This window comes from Mandrillus leucophaeus, unplaced genomic scaffold (genome assembly GCF_000951045.1).
Source record: "Mandrillus leucophaeus isolate KB7577 unplaced genomic scaffold, Mleu.le_1.0 Scaffold375, whole genome shotgun sequence".
NCBI lineage: Eukaryota > Metazoa > Chordata > Mammalia > Primates > Cercopithecidae > Mandrillus > Mandrillus leucophaeus.
The window spans coordinates 2,306,860-2,319,523 of record NW_012103976.1 but is presented as its reverse complement, the minus strand read 5'-3'; the positions used below and the strand labels follow the sequence as shown (position 1 = coordinate 2,319,523).

General features: G+C 37.3%; 1 protein-coding gene across 1 annotated transcript in view; it reads right to left on the bottom strand.

The window, feature by feature from the left end:
- NAA16 (N(alpha)-acetyltransferase 16, NatA auxiliary subunit) overlaps nucleotides 1-12,664 on the bottom strand; it is a 66,179-nt gene that overhangs the window by 48,368 nt on the left and 5,147 nt on the right. Inside the window, exons 2-7 of the mRNA XM_011990266.1 lie at nucleotides 12,152-12,236; nucleotides 10,208-10,312; nucleotides 8,305-8,462; nucleotides 5,956-6,090; nucleotides 3,610-3,767; nucleotides 360-487 (exon numbers count right to left, since the gene is read on the bottom strand). Of these exons, the coding sequence (XP_011845656.1) occupies nucleotides 360-487; nucleotides 3,610-3,767; nucleotides 5,956-6,090; nucleotides 8,305-8,462; nucleotides 10,208-10,312; nucleotides 12,152-12,236 (769 nt within the window). The remainder of the gene's footprint in view (nucleotides 1-359; nucleotides 488-3,609; nucleotides 3,768-5,955; nucleotides 6,091-8,304; nucleotides 8,463-10,207; nucleotides 10,313-12,151; nucleotides 12,237-12,664) is intronic.

Below are 12,664 nucleotides of genomic sequence, written 5' to 3'. Positions count from 1 at the left end.
CATAGCTTGCCTTCAGAAGCTTGCCTTCAGAAGTGAACCTTCATTTTTGGCTCCCTCTTACACTCCAAACACATACGTAGGACATTAATTTGTTAGTAAAAAAACTTTTGCATTACACACATATCATACCCTTTCAAATAACTAAAGACACACACAAACACATCAAAATTAGACTGGCAAATAATTCTAGGGAACATTCCTATCTTCCTACTACAAGATTTGAATATATCTTTCCTATCAGTTCATGTATTAATTCTCCACTCAATTCTCATTGTTTCCTTTCAAGATCACTAAAACTGGAGAAGTTTAACTCAGTGAAATTAAAACACTAAACACCGCTTTATAATAGGAAACCACACAAGCCATGTTCATGTACAGATTAGCTGAGTGGGTCAGTAAAAGGTCAAATCCTTTTACTAAGCCACACAAATTAGGAGAAGGTGTGGAGAATGAGGACCCAGACCTCTCTAATATGATGGAAACACACCTAATCCAAGATAAAGGGGAGAGTCTCAAAAAAGAACATACCTCAGCTTCCTGCCCTCAAAATTACTCATTCCCCAAACAATCTATTTCAAACAACCCTTTAAAATGTCTTCAAGTCATCCTATTTCTCCTTTCATCATGTTGGAGGAGGCAGTACATTATAGCAGGTTTTATGTACTATTATTTTACTATTTTTATATATCACTCAAACTCTACAATTAGACTGAACTAGGAATAATTACCAACTCCACCACTAACTAGCTTTGTGACGGGGAGAAAAGTGGGTAGTTAGCACATTGCCTGTCACATAATGAATACATATAAATATCTGCTACTGAAAATTTTAAATGTGCCCAATTCCTCCACGATTATCTTCTGGCCAATTGTTACCCTGCTTATCCCAGATATAATAAGACAACAGCATATTTTTCATTTTCAAAAAACATCTGTTATTTGCTACTACCATGAAGCAAAGGAATGCATAGGACAAATATATATACACACACACACACCCCCCTACATATTCATACATAAGCAGAAATCTCCAACTTTTAAAGCTTTTTAAAGGATCGTAAAAAGTTAATGACCACAAAGAAAACTGTGAATATCTGGACCTGCAAAGTTCAGTGAAAATCTAAAAATAATACCATGATCTGTCTCTGTAGATAATACAAAGCATGAGCTATGTATTCAAATTAATGGCCCCCAAATTACCCTCACTAGCAATATAAGGATAAAGGTGACTATAGGCAATCTGCAGATTTATTTTTGTTTTTTGAGACAAGGTCTTGCTCTGTCATCCAGGCTGAAGTGCTAGTGGCACAATCACAGCTCACTGCTGCCTCAACCTCCCAGGCTCAAGTAATCCTCCCTTCTCAGTCTCCCAAATAGCTGGGACCACAGGCATGAATCACCACACCCAGATAATTTTTATTTATTTTTGTTTGTTTGTTTGAGACGGAGTCTCGCTCTGTCGCCCAGGCTGGAGTGCAGTGGCTGGATCTCAGCTCACTGCAAGCTCCGCCTCCGGGGTTTATGCCATTCTCCTGCCTCAGCCTCCCAAGTAGCTGGGACTACAGGCGCTCACCACCTCGCCCGGCTAGTTTTTTTTTTTGTATTTTTTAGTAGAGACGGGGTTTCACCGTGTTAGCCAGGATGGTCTCGATCTCCTGACCTCCTGATTCGCCTGTCTCAGCCTCCCAAAGTGCTGGGATTACAGGCTTGAGCCGCCACGCCCGGCCCCAGATAATTTTTAAATTTTTTGTAGAGATGGAGTCTCACTATGTTGCCCAGGCTGGTCTTGAAATCCTGCACCTCAAGCAATCCTCCCACCTCAGCCTCCCAGTGTTGGGATTACAGGTGTGAACCACCATTCACGGCCTATACTGACTTGAATTAATTTCACTGTACCATATTTACTTTTCAAAAACTGCATTCCCTATTTGTTTTTATTTTTAAGATTAAATAATCTAACAATTGCATTCCCTATTTTTTTTTAAGATTAAATAATCTAACTTATGGATTATATTGAATGCATTTCCTATTGATGCTACAGGACAAATATCAAGAAAGAGAAACAGCAACCCAAGGGAGTTAAGATTTAATCACGAAACGACAATAATATTTCAGAAAGGAAAAATAATTGCCTTTTTTCCTCTTTGCTCCCATCAATAAGTAATGGAACAAGATAGAAATCAGAATATTTAATTATTTACCCATATTTTATCAATAACTTTTAAAAGTGTCATTAATATTGGTATTAATATTAATTACAATAAAAACTAAATCACTCATGTGCTATACATTAACCAGAAAGAGTATACTGGTTAAAAGTAAGAAGCTCATGAAATGGGCATAGGAAAAAGGGCATATATTACTAAGTGAAAGAAGCCAATCTTTCTCAGGCAAGAAATGATCTGGCAAAAATAAAACCAATCTGAAAAGGCTACATACTGTACGATTGCAACTATATGACATTTTGGAAATGGCAAAACTATGCAGAGGGTAAAAAGATCAGTGGTTGCCAGGGGTTTGCAGGAATGAGGGATGGAAAGGTGAAACAAAGGATGTTTAGGGCAGTGAAACTACTTTGTATAATACTATAGTGGTGAATACATGTCATTATACATTTGTCAAAACCCACAGAAAATGACAGTGGGAAAGGCTGTGGGTATACAGAGACATATGGCAACTCTCTGTACCTTTTTCTAGATTTTACTGTGAATCTAAAACTGTCCTGAAAATGTCTATTTTTTAGAAAAAAGTAAGGGCTCTGAAGTCACAAGGATGTGTTGATGTGCTTGGAAACTATAACTCTACCACTTAAAAAGCTGGATGACTTTGGGCAAGTCCTTTACCTCTCTAAGCCTCAGTCTCTTCCACTATAAAATGGGGTTAATAAATAGTATCCATCTTAAAAGTGCTAAAAAATTAAATGAAATAAAGCAGTTTAAGCAATTACCATGCTCAAATAGAAGGAGAGTTTTAAAATACATATTAGCTATTATTTTTATTAAGCTTCAGACTTCAGAGGTCCTACAACTGTATGAAACTTTAGTTCTAAACTATTATTTTAGCTGGACATTCAATTTAATACAATATTGCTCAGGTAAAGAGAACTAATGAGCAAAGCTTTGTGAAAATTTTTTTTGACCCTTTGTTGATGAATGCTGTTAAAACTATAGGGATCCTGTCTTCATAATTAGCCCATAATGAAAATAAATGACCTTTGTGTTCATGATGTCCCAGTATCATCAATTATGGTTCTCACTGTATTTAATTAACTACATATGGATATACAGAGATACATATTCAATATGAAGGCAGAATAATATACCGCTTAAGGGAATGAAATCTGGATTCAAATCCAGCACTCTCCAGTTTACTAAACTGTATGACTTGGGGTTAGTCAATCTCTCAGTTCCGCAGTTCCCCTCATCTCCAAAATAGATATAATAACTACAACATAGAGTTGTTAAGGATTAAACTAGTTAATAATGGCTTAATAATAAAGTGTTTGGAAACTTGCCAGATACATAACAAGTATCATGTAAGACTTAGGAGAGAATAAAATATGTAGCTTTTTGTTTTCTGTTTGAGGACATTAAAAAAAGGGAAGCCAACTTACCTTTAATTTCTTCCACCAAAAGTTTATCACATATTTGTTTCTCATATGTTTCTATATGTTCCAAAGATTCCTGAAATAGATCTGCCTCTCTCATCACTTGATTCTGGTATAGTATCAGTTCACTATATTCATAATCTATTTTGTTTGGAGGAACCTGAAAAAAAATGACCAAATTACTTTATTTGTATAATTATATAAAAGCAGTTACAGACCTTTAATTAAACTGCCTTCTCAGGAGAGTCATTCGCACAAACAAGAAGGCAACCCACAAGCAGATACAAACAGAAGAGTGATTAACAGCACCAAAAATGAATGCATTATTTAAAACAAATAATGGGGTGGGACTTCTGTCTACCCGCAAGTGATACAGGTCAACAAATCCTAAATACAAATATAAAAATGGTTGAAATACTACAGAATCTACAAAAAAAAAAAAAAAACCTACTAGAATTAATAAAAGTGTTTAGCAAGGTCACAGAATGAAAGATCAATGAAAAATTACAGGTATGCCTTGGAGATACTGTGGGCTTGGTTCCACAATGTCACCACAATGAAGTGAGTGACATAATTTTATGGTTTCCCAGTGCATGTAAGTTCCATTGGCCAGGCACAGTGGTGCACAGCTGTAACCCCAGGTCTTTGGGAGGCTGAGGTGGGTGGATTACCTGAGGTCAGGAATTCAAGACCAACCTGGCCAACATGGTGAAACCGCGTCTCTACTAAAATACAAAATTAGCCTGGCATGGTGTGCATGCCTGTAATCCCAGCTACTCAAGAAGCTGAGGCAGAAGAATCGCTTAAGCCCGGAGGTGGAGGTTGCAGTGAGCTAAGATCTTGCCACTGCATTCCAGCCTGGGCAACAAGAGTGAAACTCGGTCTCAAAAAAAAAAACTAAACTAAAAAAGTTTTATTAACACTATACTATAGTCTATTAAACATGCAGCAGCATTATGTCTCAAAAAACCAACGTTGCCAGGCACAGTGGTACACCCGTAGTCCCAGCGATCCTCCTGCCTCATACCTCAGTCTCTGGAGAAGTCCTAGCTAGGATTTCAAGTCCTAGTCGTAGCCTAAGAGTTCAAGACTGTAGTGCATAGCCACAGCACTTCCGCTCTGGCAACACAGTCAGACCCTTTCTCAAAAAAAAAGTAAAGAAAAGAAAATAGAAATTGGCCAGGCACAGTGGCTCACACCTGTAATCCCAGCACTTTGGGAGGCCGAGACAGGTGGATCACAAGGTCAGGAGTTCAAGATCAGTCTGGCCAACATGATGAAACCCCATCTCTACTAAAAATACAAAAATTAGCCAGGCCCAGTGGCAGAGGCCTGTAATCTCCGCTACTCAGGAGGCTGAGGCAGGCAGGGTAACTGCTTGAACCTGGGAGGTGGAGATTGCACCACTGAACCCTAGCCTGGGCGACAAAGCAAGACTCCGTCTCAAAAAAAAAAAAAAAAGAAAGAAAGAAAGAAAGAAATTGCAAGCACCTAAATTTAACCATCAAAATGTCATAATTTTGTGTTTAAAGGAAAGTTTTTTATCAAGTCCACCAAATGTGATACAGTACTATCTTTCGGTCAGAACTTGATTCTTGGATAAAAACAAAGAACCACTCTAATCAAGAATTCTCTGGTATGAGGTAAAAAGCTAAAAACCTAAGTAAAGATGGCAGCCTTACTACACAGTTTATTTCCTCCCTTAAGAGAGTAAAAATAGCAGATTAAAAAACATAAAAACCCATAAATAGAAGATACTATATAAGATTTCAACAAATTTCTAGAAAACAGAATGCAAAGGAATAAGTGAAACAGGATGGAAGAAGCCCAATTCTAGAGCATCTACAAAGAGGAAATTACTACGGAGAATGCCTATCTGTTCTGGAAAACTCCAGACAGGGTCAAGATTATGAAATGACAGATAAACAGAGGAGTGGAAAAGAGACTCAACGTTGGGGATTAACTCTAAGTGAAGTGACTCAATCCGCACCATCTCCATCAACTTGCAGCTGAATCCACATGTAGAATACTCTCCATTGAAATGTGGAGGCAGGCGTGATGGCTCACGCCTGTAATCCCAGTACTTTGGGAGGCAGGATGATCATTTGAGCCCAGGAGTTCGAGACCAGCCTGGGCAACATAGCAACACTCCGTCTCTCAAAAAAAAAAAAAAAAAAAAAAAAACCAGAGAGAAGAAAAATCCTACATTTTAACTGTTTCCAATTATGTAAAAAAGTTTTCCAGTTTTCCATAGGTCTCAAATACTTCAAGTCACATTTGAGGGCAGGGACAATTAAGAAGTCAACTACTCCATTTGTGAAGGTAGAAGAAAACGTTAAAATTCTTACTTGCTGAGTTTGTCTAAATTCTTCCAACAGTTTTAGGGCCATATCATAATCTTTCAGCAAATGGTATGCAATAGCATATCCAATCCACGAAGCACGCTGTGTGGGGCGCAACTGAAGAAGCTGGTATCTTGTCTCCTAAAAAAATACATTTTAACTTGCTAAACATTCTCATTATTTCATTAAAGAAAACAATCTAACCTTTAACACATTTCTAATGAACTATATCAACAAAGATCAGTTTCAGCATAAAATAAAAGTACTTTTTATGTTTCTTACCTAAATTACTAAAGTTCTAGAATATCCTGTAATAGTCACTGTGAGACTGTCACTGAAACATCTTTGGGGCCCATGCCTTTGGACTCCCTTATTAAATTACCTTTAAATAATGAGTTTTGTTTTTTTTTTGGTAACTAAACATTCTGTAAGAAGACTAAGATGGTTTTTTTTTAAACCACATTTTGCTACTTATAAAACTATTATATGAATTACATGTATTTACAGTGTAAATACATTGTAATAATTGGCCAGACACAGGACAGACACAGCCAGGGGAAACACCCAAACATCTCACTATCCCTTATTTTTACTGTTGCATCTCTGTCATTCCCAAATCCTTTATTAAAGCGTAGGTCAGTATTATTTTCTCTGCCAACTCTTGGCGTTACCCTGGGCAAATGCAAAACTAATGTGTATCACCCATCCCACAATCTATCCTCTAAGTCCCAAGATTTTCTAATCTTTAATGATTTTCTCCTCCACTCCATTCAGAGGCCCACTCCCACAGTCATACCCTATGAGTTACTGCCACCCAGAAATCATAAATTTAGGTATCTCACTCTCTACCTACAGCTCCCATGCTGCCAACACTATCATTTGGTGACATTCCTACCCTTGTTCTTTGACACCACCAGCATCTATACTTCCTGGGTCCTTCACACTTTCACCACCAGCTCTCCTTTTTTTCTTTTAGAGACAGAGTCTCCCTATGTTGCCCAGGCTGGACTAAACTCCTGACCTCAAGCGATCCTCCTACATCAGCCTCTCACGTAGCCAGGATTAAGACATATAATACCAGGCCTAGCTCTCTTTCAACTTAATTTATTTCACAATCCACTTTAACAACCATTGTTTGGCCAATATTCTTAATTTCTATGCCTCATTCCTAAAGATAACTGATTTTAACTCCAACCGCATCTAAGCTGCTAAGCACAGCTGAAGAAAAAAATACACACTTTGAAGAGTGGTGCCATTATTATTACTAAGTTCAGCAGACCCCTTAAAGTGGCTGCAAAAATCTAGGCATGGGGTATGAGGGCTTATATGGCAGTAGAGGGCAAAAGAAGTGTATAAATAATGTATTTAAAGAAAACTGTTAGAACCTAGTGGCCTCCTTCTCATAAGAAAGTAAGAGAATTCCAAGTTGGACATAGTGATTCTACAATACTAAGTGGAATAAGCACATGGAGATGTCCAGGAGAGTTGAAGATGCAAATCTGAAGAGGTCTGAACTACAGAAAGACTGATTTATGGCAACCCTTCTAACATTTTTAAAATATCTACTAACCAATAATTTTTAAAAGCTACTTTTATGTTTAGGTTTCAATTATAAAAGCCCTATTAGTTTACCAAATTTGTAAACATCAAACCTACAAATAATCTAGTATAGCAGCTGCACACACATATTCCAGTTAAACAGCTATGGCCAGGCATAGTGGGTCATGCCTATAATCCCAGCACTTTGGGAGGCTGAGGTGGGAAAATCACTGGAGCCTAGGAGTTCAAGACTAGCCTGGGTAACATAGCAAGACCTTGTCTCTTTTTAAAAAATAATTAATGAATCAAAAATGTTTTAAAAACCAGTTTTGTTTTTGTTTTTTGAGAAAAAGTCTTGCTCTGTTGTCCACGCTGGAGTGCAGTGGCACAACCATGGCTCACTGGAGTCTCAACTCATAGGTTCAAGGGATCCTCCTGCCTCAACCTCCTGGGTAGCTGGGACTGCAGGTGTGAACTACCATGCCCAGCTAATTTTCTTATTTGAAGAGACGGAGTCTGGCCTATGTTGCTAAGGCTGGTTTCTAACTCCTAACCTCAAGCGATCCTCCCACCTCAATCTCCCAAACTGCTGGGATTACAGGCGTGCGCCACTGCACCCCACCAGTTATCCTTTTTTGATACTCAAGTAAAAAGTGCCATCACTATGACTGAGGAGGAAGGTCCCAAGTGACATACACCTTCTAACAAACAATCAAATCTACGTGATCTTGGCTTATGCTCACCTCATTCTGAATTCACATGCTCTTAAATTATATCTACTGTAAAGTCACGTACATTTAAGAATGAAGTACTTACTCGGTAACCTTCAAGGTCTCTCATTTGGATCTGCAACAGTGAGAGATCCCTCAAAATTTGCAGGTTATCTTTATCTAATTTGAGGGCATTTCGGTAACATTTTATAGCTTCATCGTATTTCTTATCAGAACGCTGCAACAGTCCATATACATGCCAACCTATTAAGTTAAGGAAACAAAGACATATACAGACACTAGAATACACTATGCTACATATCTAATATAAAACTTACATTAAGGAAATGGTATTTTGCCTGGAATTTGTTTCAGAATGATCTGGGGTCTGGGAAAGGGGAATAGTGAGGGGAAGTTAAAGAGGAAACCAGATCAGGCTTGGTTGATAATTGTCCAATTGTTGAAGCTGGGTAATGGCCACATGGGGAGGGGGTCATTATTCTGTTCTCTCTGCTTGTGTACATGTTTGAAATTTTCTGTAATATTTTAAGTAACCTTAAAGAATTCTTGGCAAAAATTCTTCACATTTTCTACCCTCTATCCCATCACTTTCCTACCCCAGCAACCTCAACATTCACCTATTCTTCATCATGATGTCTTGAAACAGAATATATACAAAAACTGCAACTACCTTTTGAAACAAATTTACAGTCAACCAATTCTAAAGTAACGTGTAACTATCATCTAATTTCCTAGTTTATATTAAAGGCCACAAAAAATAAGTTTTATTTCTTATAAATTAAAGTCTTAGCATATCTTGGAGTCAAAAGCCCCACAAAACTATCATACTTACATGCCCTTCTCTTCACTCTGGGGTAAGCACTGGGATAAAGAAATAAGTATTTAGTAATTTGAGAAAACCCTAAGCTAAATATGTGAAAACACTACTGAGATTATTTGTGTTCAATACCAGTACGTGGCTAAGTGAATTAATAGTAACAAATTAAAATGCAAGGGCAATATGTGAAAAAAAATGCAGATAAACATATAGATAAGCAAAACAAATGAAAGTCAAATTCAATGATCCATCCTTTAAAAAAAAAATTTCTTTTGGCCAGGCACGGTGGCTCATGCCTGTAATCCCGACACTTTGGAAGGCCGAGGAGGGTGGATCACCTGAGGTCATGAGTTCGAGACCAGTCTGACCAACATGGCGAAACCCCATCTCTACTAAGAATACAAAAAGTAGCTGGGCATGGTGGTGCACACCTGTAGTCCCAGCTACTTGGGAGGCTGAGGTTGGAGAATCGCTTGAACCCAGGAGGCAGAGGTTGCAGTGAGCCAAGATCATGCCACTGCGCTCTAGCCTGGGTAACAAAGACTCCTTCCCCAACCAAAAAAAAATTTTTTTTTTTTTTACACACTGGGATATTGCCCAAAGAAAAACACAATTATAAAGATCAAATTAAGTAACAGCTATGTCTCCGTGTTAACAGAAACCAAGCTGAAGAACCAATATCATACTTAATATTAAGCAAAATCTGTTTTAAAATAAGTTTTTCTTCTAAAATGTCTAGAAGAAAGTTTAAGACACACAAATTTTAACATACGATTAACTAAAAGTCAGTATTTGGAGTAATAGGAAAGTATCATCCAGTTAATTATGTTTAAGAAAAAAATAGGTTTCAAGTCACATACAATTATCAAAGTAACTTTTCTCCAACACTAAGCACAACAGAAGTAAACACATTTTATAAAGATTTCCTCTAAAATACTCCAATAAATAAACACAGGGTAGAGAACAAACGAAACTAATATTGGAGGAGGGGCACAAGCAAAAACGAAACTAATATTACAAAATGTTGATGATGATTATAGTTGAGTAATGGATACACAGAGTTCATTAAATTCTCTCTTCTACGTACATTTGGAATTTTCATAGTACAAATTTAATTTGAATTAAGAAAAAACTAGTTAAAACAAACTATTTAACTACCGCGAAAGGATACAGACATGACTCTTGACATCATTACGAAGTCCTTTACGAACAAATTCATAAGCTTCTTCTTTTTTTCCTAAACAGTTCAGTGTTAATCCTTTCATAGCCAAAGTCTCTGAAAAATAATTTTTAAACTCTATTTACAAATGACAGAAAATGATTATCTTAATAGTACTTTAATAGTTGAGATCTGAAGGATTACTACGGCTCCAATTCATCTTTTTAATCTCACAGTCTGAACTTCCCTCCAAGTAGAAAAAATAAAACTACATTTAAATAGCTACTTAAAGCTTAGCAGCCGAAGTCCTCTGAAATTCCACAGTTTCAAAGTTGCTAAAATGGCTTCTGCCCTTCACAAGACTCTGTAAAAGTGGTTGATATTACTCTGCTGAAAAAATTAACAAAGCAGGCCAGGCGCAATGGCTCACACCTATAATCCCAGCACTTTGGGAGGCTGAGGCGGGTGGATCATCTGAGGTCAGGAGTTCGAGACCGGCCTGGCCAACACAGCAAAACCCCGTCTCTGATAAAAATTAGCCAGGCATGGTGGCACGCGCCCGTAATCCCAGCTACTGGGGAGGCTGAGGCAGGAGAATTGCTTGAACTCAGGAGGCAGAGGTTGCAGTGAGTCAATATTGTGCTACTGTACTCCAGCCTGGGTGACAAGAGTGAGACTCTGTCTAAAAAAAAATTAACAAAGCAGACATGAGTCTTATGGAATTAAATCTACCATCGCAGTCCCACAGCTCTTACCTAAGGTCAATTCTAATCAATCTGATTTACAACCACACAAAAACACTCAATTTACCTTAATAAAGACATACACATAATTTAAACCTCACTTTATTCAATATTGGAACAGACTTCATTTTTGATAGCAAGTTTATTCCAACAAATTCCACTTAGGCTAATTACATCAGTTCACATTTCAAGACCACAACACTGGATGATGGTAGTGGCAACAAAAAATATGTAAGAAAGTTAATAAAAGGTGGTTTAGAATGAAATAATTCTCTGAATTATCCACAAGGGAATTACGCAAGAAGAATGATTTTCAAACTGATTTCCGCAGACTCTATGGTATTCAGAACATGGTGATCCTGTGGTCCAAACCCCTCTCCAACACCTTTTATCTGTTTCACATATTGAACTTTCCCACAGGCTCCATTTGGACAAAGGTTCCACAGCTAAAAAGCTTGAAAACAAGCTTTAAAATTAATTCTATGAAATGAAGATTTCTTTCCAGTTCCTTCAACGAATCTTTTAAATGGTGTTAGAAAAGTGAGCAAGGTCAGCCTATTTTCCCAATAAGATGATCTCAACCATTACCCAAGTCTGACACTGAGTAACCTCAACCAGCATTGCTATGCTACAGGATCGTAACTTTCATGTCTATCCTGATCCATCCTTCTAACACTGGCTATGACTGAAAAAGGATACAACAAGAAAATACAAACTTTATTAACACCAGTGTTAGAAAAACAACCCGAAATATGCAATCTAATGGTAAATTAGTAATATCATATGTAAATGTCAGCACATACTAAAAAAAAAAACACATCTACCAAAGAATAAAGTGCAGGTGACCATATCTTCATACTTTTATATCGCAAATTTTGTCCTAATTTTACACACAGGAAACCAAGGTATAAACTTAAAATTCTATTCAAAGTAATAAAGGAAATCAGGTCCATAAACATACTGATACATACTTTCTCCAATTTTTCCCCAATAGATAAACCAACCATCCTAATCTTATCCTTAAGTACATATACTTAAAGATAATACCGGTAATCTAGAAGACTCATATAAAGCATTAAAAAAATGCTGAACATTTATGCACTCTAATAGAGAATGGCAAGGCCTTGCAATCTGGGAAATACTCTTCTTTCACTGTTAATCCCTGGTTTTAGAATTTGATTTCCCTAAAGCAATCTCTCACATGAGACAATACCTCCATGTTCAGCAAATTTTGGGTTCGACAGAATCATCTTGCAAAACTTGAGGCCATTTTTGTACTGCTTCTGTTCATAACATTTCTGTAAAGAAATATGAACAAAAGTTATTTTATCAAATGAATACACAACGGGTATCATATATTCTTTTCACGGCATCATATATTCTAAATTCAAGATCCAAAATTAGGTCTAAAACGTGATGGAAAGGATATCACTTACAAACATGCAGTGTACTTTTGTTACCTATTCTTGTCAAATGGTTCTAAAATCTACATATTTTCATTTTTATAAAAGACTATGAAAAAAAGACATTTAAAAAACAGGAAATTTGGCCGAGGAAGGTGGCTCACGCCTGTAATCCCAGCACTTTGGGAGGCCAAAGTGGGTGGATCGCTTGAGCGCGGGAGTTCAAGACCAACCTGGCCAACATGGTGAAACCTTGTCTCTACTAAAAATACAAAAATCAGCTGGGCATGGTGGCATGCACCTGTAATCCCAGCTACTCAGGA